Source organism: Eurosta solidaginis, chromosome 5 (assembly GCF_040869045.1).
Source record: "Eurosta solidaginis isolate ZX-2024a chromosome 5, ASM4086904v1, whole genome shotgun sequence".
In the NCBI taxonomy this organism is placed as follows: domain Eukaryota; kingdom Metazoa; phylum Arthropoda; class Insecta; order Diptera; family Tephritidae; genus Eurosta; species Eurosta solidaginis.
Window position 1 is genome coordinate 128,191,300 of NC_090323.1, and position 24,534 is coordinate 128,215,833.

Consider the following 24,534-nt stretch of genomic DNA (forward strand, 5'->3'; position numbering starts at 1 on the left):
GCCTCCTATTTCAGACCCTCTCAGGCCATTTTGTGGATTTTTTTTTAATATTTTGAGACAGAAATAAAATTTTTAATTTCCACTTTCGAGTCCGAAAACGAAACGGAGATCGAAACGCGTCTTTTGATACCACCTTTGATAAGAGTTAGATGGTGCACGGGCTCATAAAACGTTACCAAAAAATAAACAAAAACAATTTAAAACCGGTAGTTGCACATTTTTTAATCAAACAATAATCAACAATTTTGTACACATTTATAGAAAAAACAACGTTCAAACGAAGGATTACATTGAATAACTTTTTTACATTATGGAGCGACATTCCGAAGTTGGACGAAGCTGGCCGCTGTTCCATTCGTCAGTACCATTGATACTAATCACTACTCCTGGGAATCCTGTTTTAGAGTAAAATACAATTTTTGCTGTTTGGGTTTTAATCCACTTCGCACAAATATGCTCCTCAATAATATCTAAAACCAGTCCAACACCAAAATCATTTCCACAGCACTTTTGATAGCTGCCATCAGCAAGGAATCTAAATGTGGCGCATACTTTTAAAATGGGGGTACAGCCTTCCCTCGACAGCGTTTGCGGAAATTAAGGACCATTTTGTTTGGTAATAAGTAAAATGCTTCCTTTCAAATCTGCAAAATAACATCATTGCTCATCATTTGTTACTTAAACATTTTGTTACTTAGTGCTTGGTAATTCAAAGGGATTGGAATGATCAAGCGAATGTTTTCCGTATTCGCGACATGTTAATCACCAACATTTTCGCCATTATAAAATAGATTTCATATCATATAATATCTGTAATAACAAAATCACTTTTGCAAATGCTTAAATTTTCGCCACAAATTGATCAGCTGTTCATTTATCTGTCAAATCATCACTTTCTTAGGTTGGCAGCACCAATTCAACTTCAACTGAAATAAGTTGTAATGCGTAATACCAAACAGGAGTTGAGTTGTCTGAAAGTTGAGTTGTTTTAATTACAACCCAACTAAGTTTAGTTGTATACCGTAATAGGGGCATATATGGCTGGCTCATCTGTACAAAAACAAAATATTGTAACGAATTTAGGGAAATTCCGCTTATTTGCAACCTTCTACTAACGTTCGTATCGCTAAACTGTTGAATAAATAACTCCAATATTCAATAATGCAAAATGGTCTTTATTAGACTACTTTGAAAATACTTCACAATAACACTTATACTTCGCAACTGATAGCGTGCTTAAATCAAACTGATAGCCCATGCCTCAGCTGGTGTTGCTTTTATACTCTTCGTTTTCCTCCTTTGCATACTTATAGGCGTTTCTCCTTCTAGAATTGACTACTTGTTTACCAGCTATAAACTACAGATGCACGTTTATAGCTTCTCATATGTGCGCGTATATGTGAGTGATACTTCGACCGATGATTGCATACTTTTGTGAGTATCTCAGATATATGAATATGTTTGTGCATATCTCTCTGCTTCTTGTATGTACATATATGTGTTGACATAATGATTGATTTGTTTATGTACATACAAGTGACTGCTTAGTATCGGCTTAGAGATGATAGTATGCCTTAAGTGTTGCTAATATTCGTCACAATATCTTAGTTCATATTGTCAAAATCTACGTGTAGGCGTTGGTGCGAATGGTATGGAATGGAAACATAAAACTTAGCAGTTTTTGTTTGTTGTAATTGAGTTTGCCATCTCCTTTTGACAATCCCATCGACCATGCAATGAAATAAATAAAATCAGCTGATGAGATGAGCCAACCATATAATTGAGCCATACCTTCAACGCTTATAAAATGTTTTCTGAAAAAATTTAAAATATATTTAGGCTGGGTGCGAGTAGACCTAAATTTTAGGTACCTAAACTAATATTCCACTGGAACTTTGCAGCACTGCAACAATTTTGGAAAAAAAACTGTCAAAACTGTGCGAGTTCATTTGACAACTAATTGTTGTTTGTTTATACAAACAATACAAAAGTGTAGTTTAATCAGGAAGATATGCTTCTACAGGACAGGGGTCATGGGAGGAAAAGTATCCTTAGATCACAGAACAAGAAAATGCAGCGCCTCCGCCTAATTGGACGCTTGCTTCCATCTCAAGTTGAACACGTGTATATTGGGAATGCCCCAAATAACTAATTTTAGGGAAGCGGTGCGAGCGTTGAGAACCACATACATAACTGCTGAATCTGAACCAGCGTTGAAGATCAAGGATCTAATTTTTTTTCCGCCAGCGTTAACGCCAATCTATTTAAAACCATCAATGCACCTTTCAACTATTGATTGGACACCTCCGCAGTCGAATCATCGTCCTCTGTCAATAAAGTAGCTATAATTATTGCACAATCGCATTTTATTGGCATATACATACTTATGTAGAAATCAAAAAAAAAAAAAAAAACACTGAATAAAATAAAAAAAATCAATTTTATTTTGTTCTTCAAATTTGGCATTTCAATTTAGGTTGAAAAGTATGCTCAAAAGATTCTAAATTTTTTCTTTTGCACTGCCTTGTCGACCATAGATGACTTGATACGAAACTCTCTCATTTTTTGCGCTCTCACGAGGGATTTATCTCAAATTTGAGCTGGCAACAATCACAGATAAATCCCTTGCGCCAGCTGAAGCGGGTGCCAGAAGAAAAAATGTCCCAGCTAAAATGAAAAACGGGCCAAAAATTTCGTTAAACTTTAGTTTGACCTACAACTGTAGAAAAGCGTTCAAAAATTATGGGAAAAAGGATAAAAAATACTTGTTTAAGTATGAATTGAATGTTATATATATATTGAATGATGTTAACTATTATATCATAGGTCGGATTTACTGAAATTTCAAAAGAATATATGGTTTTCACTGTGAGTTAAATGCGTTACAATATTTGACTAATTACTTTAATCAAAATGTAAATTTTACTTAGATTTGTTTATATTTGACCCTAACTAGTCGTATTACTGTAAAATAGGTTTAAAGAAATAAATATTTTGCGACTATCGTTTTTTTTTAATTGTTTGAAACTATAATCGCCGAAATGTATGTCAAAAATCCCCATATTCAGATCTATTAATTTTTGTTTGGAGTGGCATCACTGACAAATGTTATAAAAAATGTGCATTTTGACAGCGCTCTCCCGAAACAAAGAGTTGCAAATCCATTCATCTATGTTGCCGACAGTTTCCAGTGATTTAGGTTTTTTCTCAATTTAGGTAGCAATTTAGGCAAACTTGCACACCATATATGTATGGATTTGCAACTCTTTGTTTCGAGAGAGCGCTGTCAAAATACACCTTTTTTATAACATTTATCATTGATGCCACCCCAAACAAAAAATGAATAGATCTGAATATGGGGATTTTTGACATACATTTCGGCGATTATAGTTTCAATCATTTAATAAAATGATATTCGTAAAATATTTATTTCTTTAAACTTATTTTACAATAACACGACTAGTTAGAGTTAAATATAAACAAATCTAAGTAAAATTTACATTTTGATTAAATTAATTAGTCAAATATTGTAACGCATTTAACTCGCAGTGAAAACCATATATTCTTTTGAAATTTCAGTAAATCGGACCTATGATATAATAGTTAACATAATTTAATGGATAGGGTTTATCCTACATGTCTGACGTTCCAGGTTCTGTGATCAAAATGAACTGGTTGCATCGGGACTTCATATTTACAAAACCTGTTTTTAGTGATAAGTTTTGAATGGGAAATAATATTTACCCTCCGCCTTCGAATTAATAATATTTACACTAAAACAAGTATTTTTATCCTTTTTCCCATAATTTTTGAACGCTATTCTACAGTTGTAGGTCAAACTAAAGTTTACCGAAATTTTTGGCCCGTTTTTCTTTTTACCTGGCACATTTTTTGTTCTCGCACCCGCTTCAGCTGGCGCGAGGGATTTATCTGTGATTGTTGCCAGCACAAATATGAGATAAATCCCTCGTGAGAGCGCAAAAAATGAGAGAGTTTAGGATCAAGTCATCTTTGTCACACACAGCCTTAATACTCAAAACCAGTGCTGCTCAACATTTTTTATGTGGAAGTGCGAATCACAATACGTGTTTGTATGTGCACGTGAAACTTTTTTTGTATTTAAAAGATATATTTAAAACATTTTAATTGTTTGAGGTCAGGAAAAGTTGAATATTTGGTTTCAGGTTACAAAATATTTGCTTAAAAATATTACGTCAATAATTCAAGGTTCGATTCGAGCTCAAGGCCAGGAAAATCATTTTTTTTGTAATGATACTTATTGTTATTTTTTAATTTTTCTAAATTTGAAGAATTGTATTTTGTTTTTGGAATAGTAAGTAGAAAATTTTTCAGACAACCTGCCATAGCTGCGCAGATAGATCTATTTCGAAGGGTGCTAAGCCTTCATCATCAGTACGCTTTAGGCACGCTGCGCTACCCATTTAGATATACAGCGGTGGTTTGTTTGACTGGCAAATTGCTACTTCTATTCCCTTTTACCAACTATATTTATTCAGTGTAGCGCTATCTGTTGCAAATCACTGATAATGCTGGATTTGTTTATTGTCAATTACTTAGTTTGACATTACCTTGAATCATTTATCAATAGGCCGATAAAAACAAAAACAATTGTTAATAAACCATGAGCACTTGGTTTTATTGAGTAGTGTAGTTGGCCATCTATCTCTTACATGTTTTCAACTGGCGAATATAACATGGCGATGTCCTAGGCGGTGGAAATTGTCCCCGCTGATTTAACTTTTCACTAGTTCCTAACTATGTATATAAAAATTTCTTTTTGGTACTTTTTCGATAGTTACGTACTGGTGGAATAGTGTTGAGAAAGACCCTTCAAAAAACGCGAGTACACCATAAATAATGTAAGGAATACTCCTTTGGGAGTATAGGAGTGTTCCAAAACTAATCTGTATTCATACAAAAAATGTGCTCCAATTAATATTGCGATGTCCTAGGAGAGGAGTAGGTGATCCCACTCTCGCTTTGTTTGTGAGTATTCCATAGAGTACATACGTGAGAGTACTTTCCAAAGTACTTTCACTGTAGTACTCCATGGAGCACCCACAGAGGATCATATGCCAAAGTACTAAAGAGGAATTGTGTCGGAAAGAATTATCGGAGTGAATTTAATTTAAAATGAAGGTAAATGAAGAGGGGCAATACAACTTTTATATTTTTTACTACGAATATTCTTATGTTATTTAGCATTTGCGTGAATAAAGAAACTAATATTTCTCTATACATACTTTAGTATGTATACATAAAACCAGTGCGCTGTTGCATTTTATCAGAGTTGCCAAAGTAAAATTTTATTATTAGTTATTTGCATGCAATATTCTACTTTTGGCAACTCTGTTCGATCGTCATCGTGTCGTGATCACAGTCGTTAAAAGCGAGCAATGATCGGCTGATGGTGGTCCGCAAACGCATTGTAAAGGAGTATTGTTAGAGTACTCCAACATGAAGAAAATGGAATACGTAATTCAACAATTTTTGCAGGGTCTCTGGCCATTCGCGACAGCCGTTCTCGCTGTCAGCTATTATTTGACAGGTAGGTATGGCAATGGAGGAATAGAAAGATTCTTCACTTGGATGTGTTCACAATGTTTATGAATCAATTTTGATTATAAATTTTTTTCAGTACTATTATGTTTTTGAATAATTTTTAGTTGTCAAACTGTTAGTGTAAATTTTTTTATAATACACAAGTGCCTGAGCTTCATACGGGAGGGCTTTTTCTTGGCTCTTTCATAAGAAATTCAAGCATTTTTATAAGATTCGAAATTATATGTGAGGGCATATGGGAGTGCTATGAAATTTTTTTTTATATTGAAAGTGTGAATTTGAATCTGCGCCCATGATTCAGAGCAAAATAAAAACAAAAGTGCTACAAGTGTATAGGGGTTGAGCAGCTCTGCTCAAAACGCTTATATATCGTTTAATGCAGCAAGTTTACTTTAAGTTACTTTTCAGAACATTTCCAGAAATACCTGTTGGATACATCATTTCAGCATACCGAAAGATATTCAGGCCAATTCTAAACGAAAATTCTGTGCGAGTTTTTTCCCTTCTCCCATTCCTCGTATTCTAAATAAAAATTCCTTGTGAGTTTTTTCACTTCTCCGTTTCCTCCGATTCTGAACAATATTCGAAAAAGCGGAAACCGGTTATGGGAGAAAAGTAGGTATTATGAATGTGAGGGAGAGGGATATTTCTCTGCCATTTCATAGGAGTTTTTTCACTAGTTAAATTAAAAGGAATGCATCAAAATAGTTAAAGGAATTTGGTTATTTTAAGAAGGAACACTTATTTGTACAAATTTGTGCTAAAATATGTATTTACATTCTACCACAATATTCTCACTGTTATTACAACAACCACAATATTCTTTAAGTCGAAAAATATATCATAAGCAACGGAAGAGCTCTTCGCATATTTGATGCAGCCATCCAGAAATTGCGCAAGAATTTCTTAAGAAGGCTTAAATAGATTTTAGCATATGGCGAAAGGCGAACTCAACTGGACTTGGCCGCCAGAAAATTGCTTTGCAGAATGAACGCAGGCAACTCCGTCGGATTTGTGTTATCCCGCCGGTCTTCTTATGCTCCTCTGTTGATGTTGCTGTGGCACCAATTCATTACTCATTTCAGTGAATACCACATGAAATGCAATAATGTGCATTGTTTATACCTTATTTCTTAATTTCAAACAAATTGGCAACAATAATTAAACTTTACAATTTTTTAAACAAAATAAGAAATGCGCAACGAAATTTTAATTGACAAAACAGCTGACTTCGAAAATTCGAAATTCCTATTCCCCAATTATTCTTCTCCCTAGGAGAAAAGAATTGGAGGAATTTTTCCGCGGGAATAAAAAAATCCGCGAGAACAAAATTCCACGAGAATATTTAGAATTGGTCTGATTAAGAGTTTGTGAAGGAATATATCGACGTGCAAAATAAGGGACAACACATATAAAAATATGTCGGGGAACGCTCACCATTCACATTGTAATTTTCTTTATTAATATAATTTTCCCCACACGAAATTTTTTTATTTAAATAAAATTATTTCACAATTGCTGATATCGCAGTGAGTTCCTGAACGCTCTGTTTGACTTCACGTTATTTGTAATGAAAATGGCTGCCATGGACTACTAGATTGTTTCACATCATTTTGTTTCTTACACTTGATTGAAAACTCTATTCAGCCATAACAAAGCGTTCAGGACCACACTCGGTAGAGCCCTTTAGCTCTTACCCCGCTGGCAGCAGAAAATATTGTACAGTGGAAAGTAGGTACATCAAGAGTAATGAAATACTTTCTCTCATAGTACAATTGGAACAATGAAGCAGAAACTTCAATCAAAGACGCCATTACATTAAAGCAAAAAATCTACTACGATCATAGTTACATGGAAACTTTATTGAATGGACAAAGTAGTTTTAGCAAAGTAGAAGTGAACATACAGTATGTTCTACATATTATGAACTAAATCAGATATTGCACCGACACGGCCTTCCTGATGATCCCACGTCCTCGTGGTTGTCTAAAAATTAAAGACTGGATGTTACAATTTGCGTGGTTTCCAAATTTATTACAACAAAATATTTTTTTTTTTACATGAGACATCAAAATAAATAAATAAATTCAGGTTTCCACATATTTAGTGTCAAGGTATAGACTTCCGACAGGATGTTCTGTAATTTTTTTTGTATATTAGCTATGCTCAAGCAATAGTTACCACAGGCTTGTGTTAAAACTTCACTTAGTAATTCCCAGTTAAAGCTGCTTATACATCTTGAAGTAACAGCGTATATCTTTTATATTAACAGTATTAATAGACCCCCGCCACAACATTAACTGCACCACCCGCCATGATCAAACAATTGTGTTCGCACTTGAGCTTGCAATATAGTGACTGTGGTGCGATCTACTGTCTTTACCTTGCATGGACGTCTCTTCCAACGTTTTCTTTATCAACACTTTAACAGTACTAAGTTCACCAGACAACTCTGTGGTAACCTGTCCTTCTGGCATCTTCCTTAAATGCTCGTGGGAGTACTTGTACGTCCTTTTATTTGTTAATGATTTCAGTACATACCTCTCTCCATCTTATACCTCTGCAACCAATAATGGAGCTCTGAACTTAGGATCTAATTTCGTTTGGTGTCGCTCTTCATTTTTTAACAATACGTAATCACCGAAATTATGTTTTACAATTTTGGTCTTGTTCTTATCGAATCTAGATTTATCGTTCAATGTTATCCATAGCCTGAGTTCTTAAAGAAGAAACGTTTACATTTTGTTCCTCATTGCTAATTGGAATTAAACCAAACGGACGTTCATTTTTTCCAATAAGCAACTCTAAAGGACTTGCCTTAATCACACGATTGGACGTGCAATTCAAAGTCAATTGTATTTCTTCTAATGCATCTTGCCAAGAACGTTTACTGGTTTCGACTGCGGTCAGGAGACTTTTCAAAGTACTCATGACACGTTCAACTTGTCCATTTGCGCGACTTGCACCAGTTGCTATTAAGGGTAACTCTATTTTCTGTGAAGAACAAAAGTCATGAAAGTCCTTGCTTGCAAAACATCTTCCCTGGTCAGCAACAACACGCGTAGGTACCCCAAAAACAGACATTGACGACCTCAAAGCCTTAATGCAGTTTACTGCATCAATATTAATAGTATGGTGTAAGTAAACAAACTTGGTAAAGGTATCGATTTGAACTATAACATACTCTTTCATATCATTTTTACCACTTAGTTTGCCGGATATGTCCATATGAATAGTATGCCATGGTATACCAACCTTGAGAATTGGATGAAGCTCTGCTTGTATTTTACCAGACGCTGGCCTGGACAATTTGCATGTAATACAATTATCTACAAACTTGAGAACATATTTTCGAACCAATAGTAATCATAAATTTATGTTTTCCCCCAGCCTAGGTGCATAATGGACTCATGTACATGATTAATCACTGACCACCTAAAGGATCTAGGTACTACGGGTAAACATTGCGTATTCACGTTTCTTTGGATTTTCCGATAAAGGGTTCTCGCGCGCAACTCATATGTTCTTGCCACGTCCTCGGCAAGCTCATTATTACGCAACTTTGAAACAGGGGAAACCATTTCTGGGTCCATTTGTTGTTCTGCAAGAAGCCAGCCATCGGAGATTTCTGCCAAGTTTATACGCTTTTTTAAAGTTTTAACATTAGCTTGATCAGATGGTAATGGGTTACGGGAGAGAAAGTCTACATGGGCCATACGTTTCCCTTCTCCATATTGTACATCAAAGTCAAATGACTGCAAATAGGCCCACCAACGGTGTACTCCTGGATTAATTCAATTTTATTTCGATACGCCTTTAAGGAATTACAACCTGTGAATACTACAAATTTTCTGCCATGCAAATAATGGCGAAAATGTTTTATTGAATTAACAACTGCTAATGTTTTCAATTCATATGAATGATATTTGGATTCGGCTGGCGACGTTCTTTTGCTATAGTACTCAACTACATGAGGCTTATTTTCGATTTTGTGCAATATAATTGCACTATAGCCCTCAGAACTAGTTCAGTATGTAGTTCTGTTGGAAATTGAGGGTCAAATAAGCTTCCGGGCAACGCACAAAATTTGATTGATGGTTACCATAGCAACGGGTAGTTGTGTGCGTATCGGGTGATTGTCGCTTGCCCGGCCACCACACAAGCAGAAAGCATTAAGCCCCATTTGTATTAAAAATTCGTAGCATGCGGACTAGTGATGGACGATATGGCTATTTTGAGCTATCAGTGAAAATAGATATGGCTATTTTTGAATCACGGCTATTTTTTATAGCTATAGCGATCGCTTTGTTTTAACAAGCGATTCTATACAGAAGATATGATGGTCGATATAGCGATTTTGAGCTATCAGTGAATATAGATATGGCTATTTTTTACAGCTATGGCGATCGCTTTCATTTATCTTTGATAAGCGAATCTGCAATTATTTGTATACTTGATTATAAAAGTTGAATGTTTAAGTTTGTTTACCGGATTAGATTGAATGTTATACATTAATTTAATTTAGTATACAGAATATATGAACCAAAATTGGAATAAAAAGACGAAAATATGTACCTTTTATAGTAAACTGATGAAATGTGAAATTCTAATATGTTCAGTCTCGTATTATACTCAATGAGATGAAACTAGCTGGAATAGATGTCTATGCATCTTTGTTTTATAAATTTTGTTAATTGAAAATGCTTTGATTTTTAAATGTAAGATTAATCAACCCGAAATAAATCTGTATATGTAACACCATAAAAACATGATTTATTTACTATATTATACTACACCGATATATTCAGAAATACTCCGTATGAATTTATTCTGAAAGTTGTATTTGGCTGCATAATATTTGTATAGTAAAGTAAAACAATTTTTAATGAAAAATACAGAGGAAAAATATAGAAAATTCTTCAAACTATTATAAAAATATTCTTTAGCAGAAAATTAGCCACCCACTTCAGTGCCCTAGAAATTAGCCGGAGAATTCAACCATATACAAACCATATGACAAAGCTTGAATTGCATTCTCCCAAAAAACTTAAATTTTGAGTTAATCTGTTTACAATAAGACGAGTGATATATGTATCTATAATTCTTTTATTTTTACATCAAAAACACACATTTTATAAAACTGTTAACGGCTACAGCCTAGAAGTATTAACTTATGAATAACACAAGCATTAGTTTCATGTCCGAATCAGTTTGAGCAAGCGTAATATATGCTATTGTTTCTTTGTTTAGGCCAACGTCCCATCTTATTTCTATACCCTCCTGTGTTTGCGATTCTTTTAAATGTTTATCGTACTCTGTTTCTAGGCGCACAAGTGGACCAAAAACTATCTCATATTGATAACTATCTTCATAACGCAATAGCACTTGTGATGGTTCAGTGTCTATACCTGGCTTCTCTAAATCCTGCAATGTTGCATCGATATTTTCCTTCCATAATTCCTCTAATTTGTTTATTTGTGCTGCTGATATTTGTCGTGCACGCCACTGCTCTTGCTCGGTAGGCACCTTAACCAACCATGGCAAAAACGAACGATCAGTTAAAAGTGGCTTCCATTGTTCTTGATCCCAATTCATATACATTACGTATGCAACACGAGTAAAATTTTAGTACTTTTTCTCGAAGTGGACCTTCAGAATGTAGGGTGACTTCCCTATGTTTAGCCCTCACCGAAAGTTTAACAATTTGGGATCCAGATGTGCTTCCACGCCCATTGCAAAACCATTTTTTGCAATTATTGCACATCACTTCGTCGTCGAAATTGTTGTTGAACAAGTTTGCTTTGTTCCGTTCGCCGTTTCCACAATTTCTCTGCACAAAAAGCATACTTTTTTCGCCCTTATTTACCACTATCTGTTGACGAGAAATTTTTTCGTTGTGCAGTTCTTAAGATAACTATCCCCATTTTTCGATAATAGGTGGCAAACTTTTGTAAAAGTATATTTTTTCCAATTTTCGAGAAAATTATTTCTTTTTGTCGCCAATAAACTTTTTTACTCAGTCGGAAAGCAAAGCACACAGATGAGTAGAGATGAACGATATTTCACTATCGATGATTGCATCCCCGCTATCAATATTAGTATTAGAATTTCATGCTGAAGGAAAATCGCCAATCGCTATAATCGCTATTGGCGATATTCTGCCAGAGGTGATTGCCATTCAAAAGAATCGAATGAAGGAAAATCGCCAATCACTGATATTTTTGGACTGCAATAGCTACCCAGCAAAAATCTAGTGACCAAAGATGGCGACCAACAACAAAATATCCCACATTGTTCCACAATTGTTAGTATGGCAGAATGAGATGGCCTAATTGAAATGCCCGATACATATATGCTTGCCTTTTCTTACATGCTATGTACCCTCAAATACGTCACAAAAATTTTCTGCGAATCAGCCATTCCGTTTACCATAGTTGCACGCAACATCAATTGATAATCTTCCAAAAATTATATGCATAAATTGTACAGATAATTTGCAAGCAGCATATAATTTCAAACAAGTAAATTGTACAGATAATTTGCAGGCAGCATATAATTTCAAACAAGTAGCTCGTCGTTCAGATGAAGAATTTAAGAAATTGTCGGCTACGCAGAAAGTGGAGACAAAATTAATAGCTTTGTAATGTCATCGATAAAATATATACATACATAAATGTGAATGTTGCTACAAAAGCGCGATTTATTTAATCCCTTCTGAACATTCGACAGCAGAAAAATTGTATTATATAAAGTCATGGGCCATGCGACATAATATTACCCAAGAAGCATTAAATGATCTCGTTCGGACCTTATTAATTATTGGGGTGAAAAATCTGCCGCTGTTGGCACAGACAATTCTTGAAACACCCAAAAATAGTGTGGAAGTACAGAATATTCTCGGTGGTGAGTTTGCATACTATGGCATTCAGTCCTACTTCGAGTCAAGGTTGTTTCCTAGTCTAAAAAACGCTACACAAGTATTAATAGATGTGGGAATTGATGGTCTCAAACCATTTGAAAGTTCGAAGAGAGTGCTATGGCCGATTCTAGGATCAATTGTCGGTAATGCAAGTGAGCGTCCTTTTTTGATTGCGTGTTTTTCAGGAAAACAAAAACCAACAAACGCAAACGGTTTTTTGAAAGACTTCGCGGAGGAAGTTAGTCTATTAAGGACAAATGGCTTGAAAGTAGGCTCATTCCCCGATTTGAAACGGTTTGATGTTCATCTATTTATATGCGATTCACCCGCACGAGCTTTTATTTCTGGAGTACAAGGACATAGCGGAAAACACAGTTGTCCTAAGTGTTGCCAGGTGGGAGAACGTATAGGAACAAGATTGTCATTCTCAAAACAGATATGTGAGTTGCGAACCGACTTATCCTTTAAGAACCGACTTGACAAGGAACACCATAACTTACAACAACAAAGTGTGCTTGAGGCAGCAAACTTTCGTATGGTATCCCAATTCCCCCTAGATCCAATGCATCTTGTTGATCTAGGCGTGACAAAGGGAAACATTGCTGAAATGAATACAAGGTTTGACTATATATCTTCCTACGTCCCTTCAGAATTCGGAAGAGTTTGCAGAAATTTAGAAGAAAATAAAAACTGGAAATCAACAGAGTACAGACAGTTTTTACTTTATTCTGGGATATTTGTTTTAAAAGGTTGCGTTGATGATAATTTGTATTATCATTTCCTTCTTTTACATGCCAGCATACGAATCCTTTCTTGTGGAACGTTTTGCGAAACCGAGACCAATGTTGTACAAGAAATGTTAGACGAGTTTGTCAACCTCTTTGGTGAAATTTACGGTGACGATTTAATTAGCTTTAACATCCACTGTTTGTTGCATTTGCCTGCGTGTGCCAGAGATAATGGGACTTTGGATCAATTCTCTGCATACAAATTTGAAAATTTTATGCAATTCCTGAAAAAGTTGATAAAAAAGCCCAATCAAATTTTGCAGCAACTTTATTTTCGCCTTCAGGAGAGAAAATGCCTAGAAATAAAAAAAACATCAAAATATGGTTCTCTTATTATTGATCCAAAAAAAGAGAAGGATTCATATTTCTTTAGTAAGGGGACAGGTCCAATAAAAATAATAGAAACAATAAACGAATCGGGAAAGGACGTGGTAGTAGCGAACGCATTTCTTAAAGTCGATAATTATTACGAAGCACCACTTGAGTCACTTTCAGCCCTTGGTATATTGGTTGGAAGTAGGTTGGATGAAATGAGACTTGAAATTTCCTGGGAAGATATTGAACATAAGTATTTTTGTATTCCTTTTGAAAATAAATATCTTCTCATACCCTTACTTCATAACCTTTTTCACAAATTTTCTAACTAATATTCTTATATTATCGCTTGCTCCAATTTGATGACATGCGGAGGTCCACACCAAAACGTAACATTTCCAAAATGTTTATTTTGGAAAATATATATATATATTATATTCGTAAGAAGCTTTCCTAAGGCATCAATGGTAAAATTAACTTTATCAATTTACTCGAATTCACATATGAATGAAATGTTACGTTTTGGCGAGTGTAGTATGCTTTATTATTTTTTATTAAAATGAATAGTCACATACATAATATCTTCTTGATGTAAAAATTCAAAAATTACAAAGTTCAAAGTAACTTAAACACAAAGTTAAATAAAAATAATAACCCTACAGTGAGGACCTCCTCATATATTTTCAAACAAATTTCTATAAATGCTACTCGTAATTGTATTTCTTTTTTTTCATGGAGAACATATGATCAGAAAGAATGGCGAGCCAGGACATATTTGAAGAAGACATAGATATGTATACCTCTACTTCGAATAGGAAAAGCAACGCCTTTTTAAATATTTCCAGCTCTACTACCAACCAAACATTCAAGGGTATGGTAGATGTACTTCCCTCCGCTCCCAATGCAACGGACCCCTATTTCGTGGATGTAGCACAACACAGCGAACCGTTTCCATCTCAATTGTATGCAAATAACGCCAATTTGCATAGTTCGTCTGGCTCTACAGCCAACCAACTAAGAATTAAAAAGGTAAAGCTGGTGAAGGGCAAAGTAAATGCCAATTTGGTCGATGAATTTGCTTCGAATTATATTGCAACAAACCCCCATGTCGTGGATGTAGCACAACGCAGCGAACCGTTTCCATCTAAATTATATGCAAAGAACGCCAATCTCCGTCATCCGTCTAGCGCCACAACCAGCGAACCATATACGCCAAAATTCCGAAAGTTTTACTTGTCAAAGGGCTTCAATGCAACAAATGCGCATTTGGTCGATGTAGCACTACACAGCGAACCGTTTCCATCTAGCTCAAAAGCTATAAACAACAATTTCAATAATTCGTCCAGCTCTAGTACCAACCAAAAACACAACAAATTGATTGATTTACTTCCCTCCAATTCCGATTCAGCAAACGCCGATTTCATCGATGTAGCACAACACAGCGCGTCCTTTCACTCTTCCTTAAATACAACGAGTACCGTTTTGAATAATGCGGCTACTTCCTTAACCAACGAAGGGACATTCCCTACAACAAACGAAAATATAATGGCAATACTACAAACAATATTACAGAAGCATATCGACCTGGAATTTAGATTGACTAAGATTGAAGAAAAGGTGCGTAGTGAAATATTGAACTGTTATTTGTGAAACCCTAGCAATTGTAGCCGCAATACCTTGATTCTCTTTAATTATTATTTATGCTATCATTTCAGCTTCCAGAATTGGCAGAAGTCATGGCTATCTATAAGGTCATGCGTGACTCAAAAGTTCTGATTAAGAAAACGCACAAAATAGTATGCCGTATCAGCGGAGAAACGGAAAATGATACTCACACCGAGCTCTCTATCGTTATGCCACTAACGTCGCTGGATTCAGTTTATGACATTGAGAAAAAGTTGGACTCAGATGATTATCAAGAATCAATGGTATTTTTGAATATTTTTAATTGTGTTTCATAACTTAAATTGGTGGTTTTCATTTAGAAATCATATATCTTTATGCTGCAAGGTGCATCATTAGACATTATTGGAGTAATGAAAAAACTTTTCTCTGACAACGTTCTTTTCAATTTTAACTGGGACGGAGTACAGGGCAAACGATCTTTATCTAAACTGAAACTCGTGAACAGCGTACTTTTTGGTAGTGTAATTTAAATAGTTTTAAAATGTTATTACTAACATTGTCCATTCCTATTAATTTAGACGTTTTCAAACTGCAAGGCAGGATCGACTTCGAAGACAGCATGAGACGGTGTTTAACGCTGAGCCACAATTGGCATAAACAAAGGCGGTATCTGACCCATAAATCCAGCTCTGAAACAGCATAAACCTACCTACAACAAACGAACAAGACACACTGAAATAATCTTGATTAAAAATTATATAAGAACCTAATAATTCTTTTTTTCCTACGTTCCTATTCTAAGCTTTTTATGCTCTTATTAAAATAATATTCAACAATCGCACAAAGTTTGCGAAGATTCTTAAAGCAATTTAAATGCAATGTATAACAAAAAAGTATTTTGACTATAAATATTTGTGATGAACTTAACTGAAATAATTCTAAGTTTTTCCTACGTTACTAAGCTTTTTATGCTCTAATTAAAATAATATTCAACAATCGCACAAAGTTTGCAAAGAATTTTAAAGCAATTTAATTGCAACGAATTTGTCAATAATTTTTAACCAAAAATTTATAAACTAGATGTATAAGAAAAAAGTATTTTGAATATAAATATTTGTGATGAACTTAACTGAAATAATTCTAAGTTTTTTCCTACGTTACTAAGCTTTTTATGCTCTAATTAAAATAATATTCAACAATCGCACAAAGTTTGCAAAGAATTTTAAAGCAATTTAATTGCAACGAATTTGTCAATAATTTTTAACCAAAAATTTATAAACTAGATGTATAAGAAAAAAGTATTTTGAATATAAATATTTGTGATGAACTTAACTGAAATAATTATAAGTTTTTTCCTACGTTACTAAGCTTTTTATGCTCTAATTAAAATAATACTCGAATTTCAGAACCTGCCTGAATATTCAACAATCGCACAAAGTTTGCAAAGATTTTTAAAGCAATCTAATTGCAACGAATTTGTCAATAATTTTTAACCAAAATTTATAAAATAGATGTATAACAAAAACATATTTTGAATATAAATAATTGCTGATGAATTTAACTGACAGTACCAATACCATCAACTAAATAGTCCTTATAAATATTGTAATCACATAATTCAAAACAAAAAATTACTATGAGTACCTACGTTTATTATTGCAAAATCACGAAGAAAGAAAATTGCATGAAGTACATTCAATCTAAAATTATGCCACAGAATGCATATATCGCATTTTAAACTAAAAAATATGAAAACTTAAAAAAATTTCAGATCGGTATTTAAGTGTAAATCGATCCATGAAAGCATCGTGAAATAACTTTTTTTTTGGTAGTTAACGTTATCGTTTAACCCGGTTTTGTTACCAATTTTGTTATTTTCGTGGTATAAATCAACATTCAACACAAATCTTCTCTGATTATGAGTTGAAATACTTTTTGGTTTAGGTTGTGATATGTAAAATTACATATTTTTGTACACAGTTCTAAAAAGTAAAGGGAAAAAATTTATATTTGTGTATTAATTGAATTATTAAAAAGATATTGTTATATTAATGATATAGAGAAGCGCCAATACGAATGTAAGTGGTTTCAAACCACTGGTAGGCAATTCACCAATTTAACTGTCAATAAAATGTTAAATTGTTCATTTTATGTAAAAAAAATTTGAAAGTTGCAATTGAAGTTCTGAAAGCTCGGAAATTTCAATTGAAGTTCAAATAATTACAATTGAAGTTCACAATTTTCAATAGAAGTTCAGTAAATTATAATTGAAGCTCAGGAATTTCAACTGCAGTTCAGCAAATTACAACTGAAGTTCAGAAAATAACAATTTAAGTTCAATTATAATTTTCTGAACTACAAACAGAAATTCTGAACTTCAATTTTAATTTTCTGAACTACAAATTGAAATTCTGAGCTTGAATTTAATTTTCTGAACTTGAATGGAAATTTTTGAACTTCAATTGTAACTTTCGAACCTCAATTGCAGCTTTCTGAACTAAAATAAAAAAGTTATAGCATTAAAATTGGCGAATTACAAGTCAACTTACCCAAATTGTGAATTGCCTACTCACGATTTGATGGTTTACTGCAACAAATAGTTCTGTTAGTTCTTTTCTTTTGTTTTCTATATCATTAATTAATTTATTTAAGTTTCCCTTAACTTTGTATGCATACAATCGCATACAATCGCATACAATAAAATTTGTATTTATGGGTCACCAACAAGACTGAAAAACTATTCCTTAAGACTTATAGTTAATAATTTACAACTATTATAAATAATGTAATATATTGTAAAAATGTTTAATAAAAGAAATGTTAATAGATTTGAATTAAAGAAATATTTTATTTATATAGCAGTATAATCCAAGTAAAAAAACGGTCATAACACTAGTCAAATGACGGTCATATTAACGTAAAAATACTCGTAAAGTTACAGGTATATAACTCAAAAAATGATTGCCAGAACGTGAATGTAAGAACAGTACAGCACTATAGTTTGTTTACATTTCGATAACCTAAAACCGTATATGTGTGAGCAGTATGGACAATCACATAAATAGGTACGACGAAATGGACTGGTCACGAAAGTTACCGCTGCCCTGTACAAAAGCTACTTAACGATTTACGTGTTCCATCGACACAGCTGTTAGTCATTTTCCTAGTCAATTTACGGGCACATTTTTGCTGGGTATAGCTATTAGCGATTTGACAATAGCGGCGATGCAATCACCAATAGCGAAATATCGTTCCATCACTAATGCGGACGTAAACATGTCATCGGATGACGATTTTTTATTGCTTGTACTGCAGTTGTTTTGGCGGAAAAAAAGAAAGAAAATAAAAAAAAAAATAAAAATTGTGGATGAAAAAATATCATAATACTTATTTTTTTCATCACGGTTGGAATATGCTTCACACTTTATATTCCACAATGCTGATAAGTATTCGTAGGTCTCAATAAACCGCAACGTAAAATCTTTCTTCGCGAAGTTGCTCATTGCACGTTCTCACAAAACTAACACATTAATGCTTGTGAACCACGTCGGCCACGATCAAATAGACCAGCTGTCAAGCGAAAAAATCTAAAAATTTTGATTTTCATCAACGCGAAGCTGACAACAAATACGTGTGAGCACGACATCGCCCGATACGCACACAACTACCCGTTGCTATGGTAACCATCAAGCAAATTTGTGCGTTGCGCGGCAGTTATATAGCTAAAACTGATTTATTCGTTAGAATTGAAATGATGTTCTGTCGTACCTGCTCATTTTCAGTTGACCAGACAAAACTATGTTTAGCAGAGGTAAGCAAATATAAAGGTTTTATCACTTGTGAAAATTTAGGAATGAATTGTCGGAAATACGATGCCAACCCTATGAACTGCTTTAGCTGTGTAACAGATTGCCTTTCACCTGCCTTTATTTCGTAGTCAAGATATTCAACACTGGTCTTTAAAAAGGAACCTTTTGTTATATTAAATGAAAAAGCTGCTTCGGTGAGAACATCTAAAACTATTTTCAATCTTTCCAGAGCTTCTTCTTTTGTTTTAGCAACTACCATGACATCATCCATATACACGATAACAAACAAATGAGCAAGTTCGCCTAATGCTACCATAACAGCGCGTTGAAACACTGATGACACATTCTCTAGGCCAAATGGCGTTGCCAAATATTCGTACTGGGCTTCTGGTGTAACGAATGCTGTGCGCTCTATGGAATCAGGATGTATGGGAATCTGATGAAACCCACTTGCCATGTCAAGGCAACAAAAAATTTTGCACCCCGTAGTCTAGCTATCTGATCGGAAAAAAGTGGTAGTGGATATTTGTCCGACACAGTATTAGCATTCAGCTCGCGATAGTCCACACAGAGGCGATCATTACCATTCTTTTTCTTGACAAGAAACTTCGGACTTGCAAAAGGTGAACAGCTTGGCCTAATAATATTAAACTTTATAAGCTCACTTATTTTATTTCGCACAGTTTCTTTTTCTTCAGAGATTAGTCTATAGGGTCGTTAATGTACAGTTTTATTTGGATCAACCAACCGTATCTCTAACTGACCAGTATTAGCCCGAGTTCGCGGAATTCTATCAATAAAACAATTTGTAAATTCTTTTAAAATTTGCAACAAACACTCTTTATCAGACTCATTTAGCTCTGCGTCTTTATTTATAAGATCCTTGTAATAGTCGGATACCGAACACGTATTTACGCTCTTCGAAATAAAAATATCAAAGTTATCAACCGACATGGCAACTCCGAAACCTTGACTCAGAATTTCACGACCAATTATTATATCGTACGTTAAATGGCAGTCTAAAACTTCATGAAATAAAACTTCTAAGGCATGTCCACCGATTACAACATCCCATAAAATTTGTAGTGTGCTACAAACAGTGGCATTACCGATACCTTTCAACACAACATTATTTATTCTTTTATCCACAAATTTTTTTCGATACAGACTCTTTTAAAAGCGAACATTCAGCCCCAGAATCAAAATAAAATGGATACGACGCACCACACTGAAACAGCATACCTTTTGGCTCAGCTACTGCACATAAGTCACCTTCTTCCCGTACGAGTTCTCCTTTTTGCCACTCAAAGATGTGCTGCTACCCTTCGGACACACAGTCGCTACATGACCAGCCTCACCGCATTTGAAGAATGTAAGCGTTGGCCGTTTTCTTTCCAGCGATGAACTGCTCTGCAATTGATTTCCTCTTGAAGTGTGGCTTACATTATTTTTTTTCAAACGGCAATCAGCAATTTTGTTACCCGTTTTACCACAGTAATAACATTTTACAACTGTTGACAAACTTGATTTCTTATTTTCAGGATACGTAGAACCAGCAAAAGTAGACGATTCCTTTCGCTTTCCGAAGGCTAATGCTTTAAGGTTTTGCTGAAGCTCATTTCTAGTTTTCATATCAGTTATGAAAAGCCAACGCTGTAATCTCTTATCAAACTGTGCAGTGTGCGCAAGAACGACAGACACGTCTCCTCAATGTTCATTGACTTCTATCTTGACACATGGGAAGTTACCAATCGACTTCCATACAGAGAAAGGCATTCACCATCACTCGGACGACCATTCAAAATGTGTGTCAATGCGGCCGCTGGAGTCTCAACACCCACGAACCGCTACACGAACAAGTCTTTAAATTGCTGCCACGTTATGCCAGCAAAGCAAACTTGTGACAACCACTGCGAAGCACCTCCTTCTAAAGCCTTACTTAAGGATATGATTAGCGCACTACCCACTAATGAATTTTCCGCAAAAATCATGTCGACTGTAGTGCACCACGAAATTGGGTCAGCGCCAGGACAATCTGGATTAAACTTCGGCAACGAGATAACTTTTGTTTCTATAGTAGTAGGTTTGTGAATTGCTCTAATTAACTCCTGGGAGTTTCGATTTCGCGACTCCAGGAGCGCGCGCCAACATTCATTTGAGGTTTCTTCAGGCGGGATCCGTCCTGCCTCTGATGTCGGGGAAAGCTCACCATTCACATTGTAATTTACTTTATTAATAGAATTTTCCTCACACGACATTTTTTTATTTAAATAAAATTATTTCACAATTGCTGATGTGCGCAGTGAGTTCCTGAACGCTCTGTTTGACTTCACGTTATTTCAAGTAATGAAAATGGCTGACACCATTTTATAATTTTCTCAATCACTATCTCATGGACTACTAGATTGTTTCATATCATTTTGTGTATCAGTTTGTTTCTTACACTTGAGTGAAACCTCTATTCAGCCATAACAAAGCGTTCAGTACCACACTCGGTAGAGCCCTTTAGCTCTTACCTCTCTGACAGCAGAAAATATTGTACAGTGAAAAGTAGGTACATCAAGAGTAATGAAATACTCTCTCTCATAGTACAATTGGAACAATGAAGCAGAAACTTCAATCAAAGACGCCATTACATTAAAGAAAAAAAAGTACTACGATCATAGTTACATGCAAGCTTTATTGAATGGACAAAGTAGTTTTAGCAAAGTAGAAGTGAACATACAGTATGTTCTACATATTATGAACTTAACCAGATACTGCACCGACAAAAACATTTTTTTAATCGTCTAGAATTTCTTTGTAAAAATTTTGAAAGCGTTGCTTCTATTTTGGCTCGTCGATATTTAAATCCCTTTGACACAGCTCAATGAATTAAAGGAATTCCAGGACTATTGTGGTGTTAAGTCACGCAAGATACTTGACAACTAAATAGCTTGGAATAAGAAATATTTTTACTGGGAGTAGGGGTGTAGGGCAGAAATACTTCTCGAAAGCGATAACTTTATAAATGTACAACGAAATGCGACTAAAAAATGTATTTTTATATTCTGACTTTGAAGCAAATGTAAAAGAGATTTGACTCAAATTTCACTAAACTAATTTCTAGTACCTAATTAAATGAAATTAGGTTCCGTTATTGCATAGCTGAAACTTTTAAGACGTTTGATTTCCCAAAACTCACACTTACTGGCATGAAGTTTAAAAAATATCATTAACAAAACTGCTTCGAAGAACTGCTTAGTTTCATTCATGATTTACTGAGTGTGCCACAGCAGAAAGCAAGTTTTTGAACCGTTTTTGACTAATCAATCAAAAACATAATGCTGGAACTAAGAGCTTTGTCAGCAAACTAGGTTCAAAACGTTTGGTTGGTGAAAGGCATAGACTTATCCTTTAAATGTGAAAATGTAATACCTACAAGAATACTTTATTTTTTAAATTAAAGCAAAGTCTCCTATTCGCTATATTTAGTAAAATGCTGTACAGAAAACCATGGAAATATCCTAAAATTTTATATTTTACAATGAATCACAATAAAAAAACAAAAATTTAGTCCTTTATTTTGAGATTTGGTTCTTTTCTCTATGAGTTTTGGTCCCAAATGAAAACATGGTATGGCAACCATGATTATGTGCGCAGAAAAGTATGCAACATGCAAGAAATAGCACTCGCAAGTTTACCGCCGAAGCAGTAACATCGTTTTGTTAAAAATGTCGTAATAATCAGGTAGGTTCTGAAATTCGAGTGAAAGTGAATATGAAAATTAAACCTAAAACGAGGAAATTAAAATTTGGTGTTCTGCAAACCGAGTTTTTCATTCATTTTCTTGCTCGTTTTAAATTCACCCTTAAAATGAACTTAGCATTTGACAGTTGTCAATTGATAAAGAAAAAATAATACATTTTAGGGAAAAATAAAACTTAAAATAAAAAATGAGTGCTATAACAACGCTTTGGTTTATTATTTTGGAAAATGAGAGAAATGGAGAAGAAGCTCTTCATAGAAAGATACTCCGTGACCACTCAAATCCATTAGATGTGCCGGAATCTGCGTAAGTTTGTAGGGCATGCGGTGTATTCTGCTTTTTACATAGTGATTCTCATAGTTTCGTGTCCAGCTATCGTGTTAGCAAAGAAGCATTCATTATGCTCTTAAATATTGCTGCGCCACATATAAAGCACACTTCGCTTCCAACGACACGGCAAATGGCTGCAACATTGCGATTTTTAGCCGAAGGTGGCTTCCAAAAAGCTGTGGGTAAGGATAGCTACATCGCTATGGGGCGAAGCACGGTATCAAAGGTGTTAAAAGAAGTGCTGCGTATTTTAGAAAAATACTTGTGTCCCCGGTGGATTAAGTTGCGAATGACAGAAAGCGAACTGACTCAATCGAAGCAACATTTTCAGCAACACTTTGGGATTCCTGGAGTAATTGGCTGCATAGACGGGACGCACATACAAATAACTAAACCTAATAAAGATCACAGCATATTTTATAACCGTAAGGGTTATTTTAGCATGAATGCAATGATTGTGAGTATACAAATATAAAATCTAAAAATATAAAATAATTTAAATAAGTAAATTATTACAGATATTTGATTACAATATGGTTATTAGAAGTGTTGATGGTCGTCACCCTGGTTTAAGTCACGATGCTTTGATATGGAGTGTAAGTAAAGCAAATGACTTCTTCCAACGCCGTTATGAGAATGGAGAACGTGGTTCTTGGCTTGTGGGTGATTCCGGATATCCACTTCAGCCATTTCTGCTAACACCGTTCAGAAATCCACAAGCTAACACAGCAGAGCATACGTTTAACCAAAAACATTGTTCAGGACGCAATATAGTTGAAAGAACTATAGGGGTGTTAAAAAGCCGATTTAGATGTTTAGCTCGTCCTCTTCAATACCAACCGGAAAAGGTTGTACAAATAATTAATGTTTGTTGTGCTTTACACAACATTTGTATACACTACAAAGTCCAGGAAATCGTAGATGTTGACATAGAAAATCAGGAAGATGCTCTTGCCGAAGAAATATTTAACGATTCTATACTTTATGACGAAGCTGCATTAACTAGAGAAAACATAGCCAGTCACCTTCATAGAAATTCGTGAAAGTAGAAAACACAAAGCAAATACTTTAATTATTATATTAAAATCACATTTCAGGTACACAAAATTAATCACATTTCAGGTGTCAGTTAATAAATTAAAATTTGATACTTCATTACATAAATTAAAAATTAAGAATCTAATTATTGTTTTCGCTTTTGTTATATTTTAAATGTATTTTAAGTTCAGTCAGTTCATTTTCCTTTTGTTTTAGCTCATTTTCCGTTTGCCGCTGTCTTTCCATTTCAAGATTGTGTCTCTCGTTGCCTTTACTGCTTCACAGAGAGTTTCAACTGCTCCGCTCACATACACAGTTGCCTCAATACATCCTTTTAAACCATTTACAATGTTTTTCATATCTTTTGTTTGCTCCTCA

General features: G+C 34.6%; 2 protein-coding genes across 2 annotated transcripts; both read left to right on the plus strand.

Annotated features, from left to right (window-relative positions):
• Positions 1-12,656: 12,656 nt before the first annotated feature.
• LOC137233591 (uncharacterized) lies at positions 12,657-17,664 on the plus strand. Its single transcript, XM_067756703.1, has 4 exons — positions 12,657-15,222; positions 15,321-15,533; positions 15,591-15,747; positions 15,810-17,664. The coding sequence occupies exons 1-4, from the start codon at positions 14,362-14,364 to the stop codon at positions 15,932-15,934; spliced, it is 1,356 nt and encodes a 451-aa protein (XP_067612804.1). The 5' UTR covers positions 12,657-14,361; the 3' UTR covers positions 15,935-17,664.
• Positions 17,665-22,727: 5,063 nt separating this feature from the next.
• Positions 22,728-24,161, plus strand: LOC137254279 (putative nuclease HARBI1). The gene is made up of 4 exons (XM_067791959.1): positions 22,728-22,769; positions 22,951-23,094; positions 23,149-23,575; positions 23,637-24,161. The coding sequence occupies exons 2-4, from the start codon at positions 22,976-22,978 to the stop codon at positions 24,159-24,161; spliced, it is 1,071 nt and encodes a 356-aa protein (XP_067648060.1). The 5' UTR covers positions 22,728-22,769; positions 22,951-22,975.
• Positions 24,162-24,534: the final 373 nt, after the last annotated feature.

Coding starts and splice junctions, on each gene's coding strand:
- LOC137233591 (XM_067756703.1), top strand. CDS start 14,362: ATGGCGAGCCAGGACATATTTGAAGAAGACATAGATATGTATACCTCT. Junction 15,534..15,590: donor ATGATTATCAAGAATCAATG/GTATTTTTGAAT, acceptor GTTTTCATTTAG/AAATCATATATCTTTATGCT. Junction 15,748..15,809: donor CGTGAACAGCGTACTTTTTG/GTAGTGTAATTT, acceptor CTATTAATTTAG/ACGTTTTCAAACTGCAAGGC.
- LOC137254279 (XM_067791959.1), top strand. CDS start 22,976: ATGAGTGCTATAACAACGCTTTGGTTTATTATTTTGGAAAATGAGAGA. Junction 23,095..23,148: donor TTAGATGTGCCGGAATCTGC/GTAAGTTTGTAG, acceptor TGATTCTCATAG/TTTCGTGTCCAGCTATCGTG. Junction 23,576..23,636: donor TTAGCATGAATGCAATGATT/GTGAGTATACAA, acceptor AAATTATTACAG/ATATTTGATTACAATATGGT.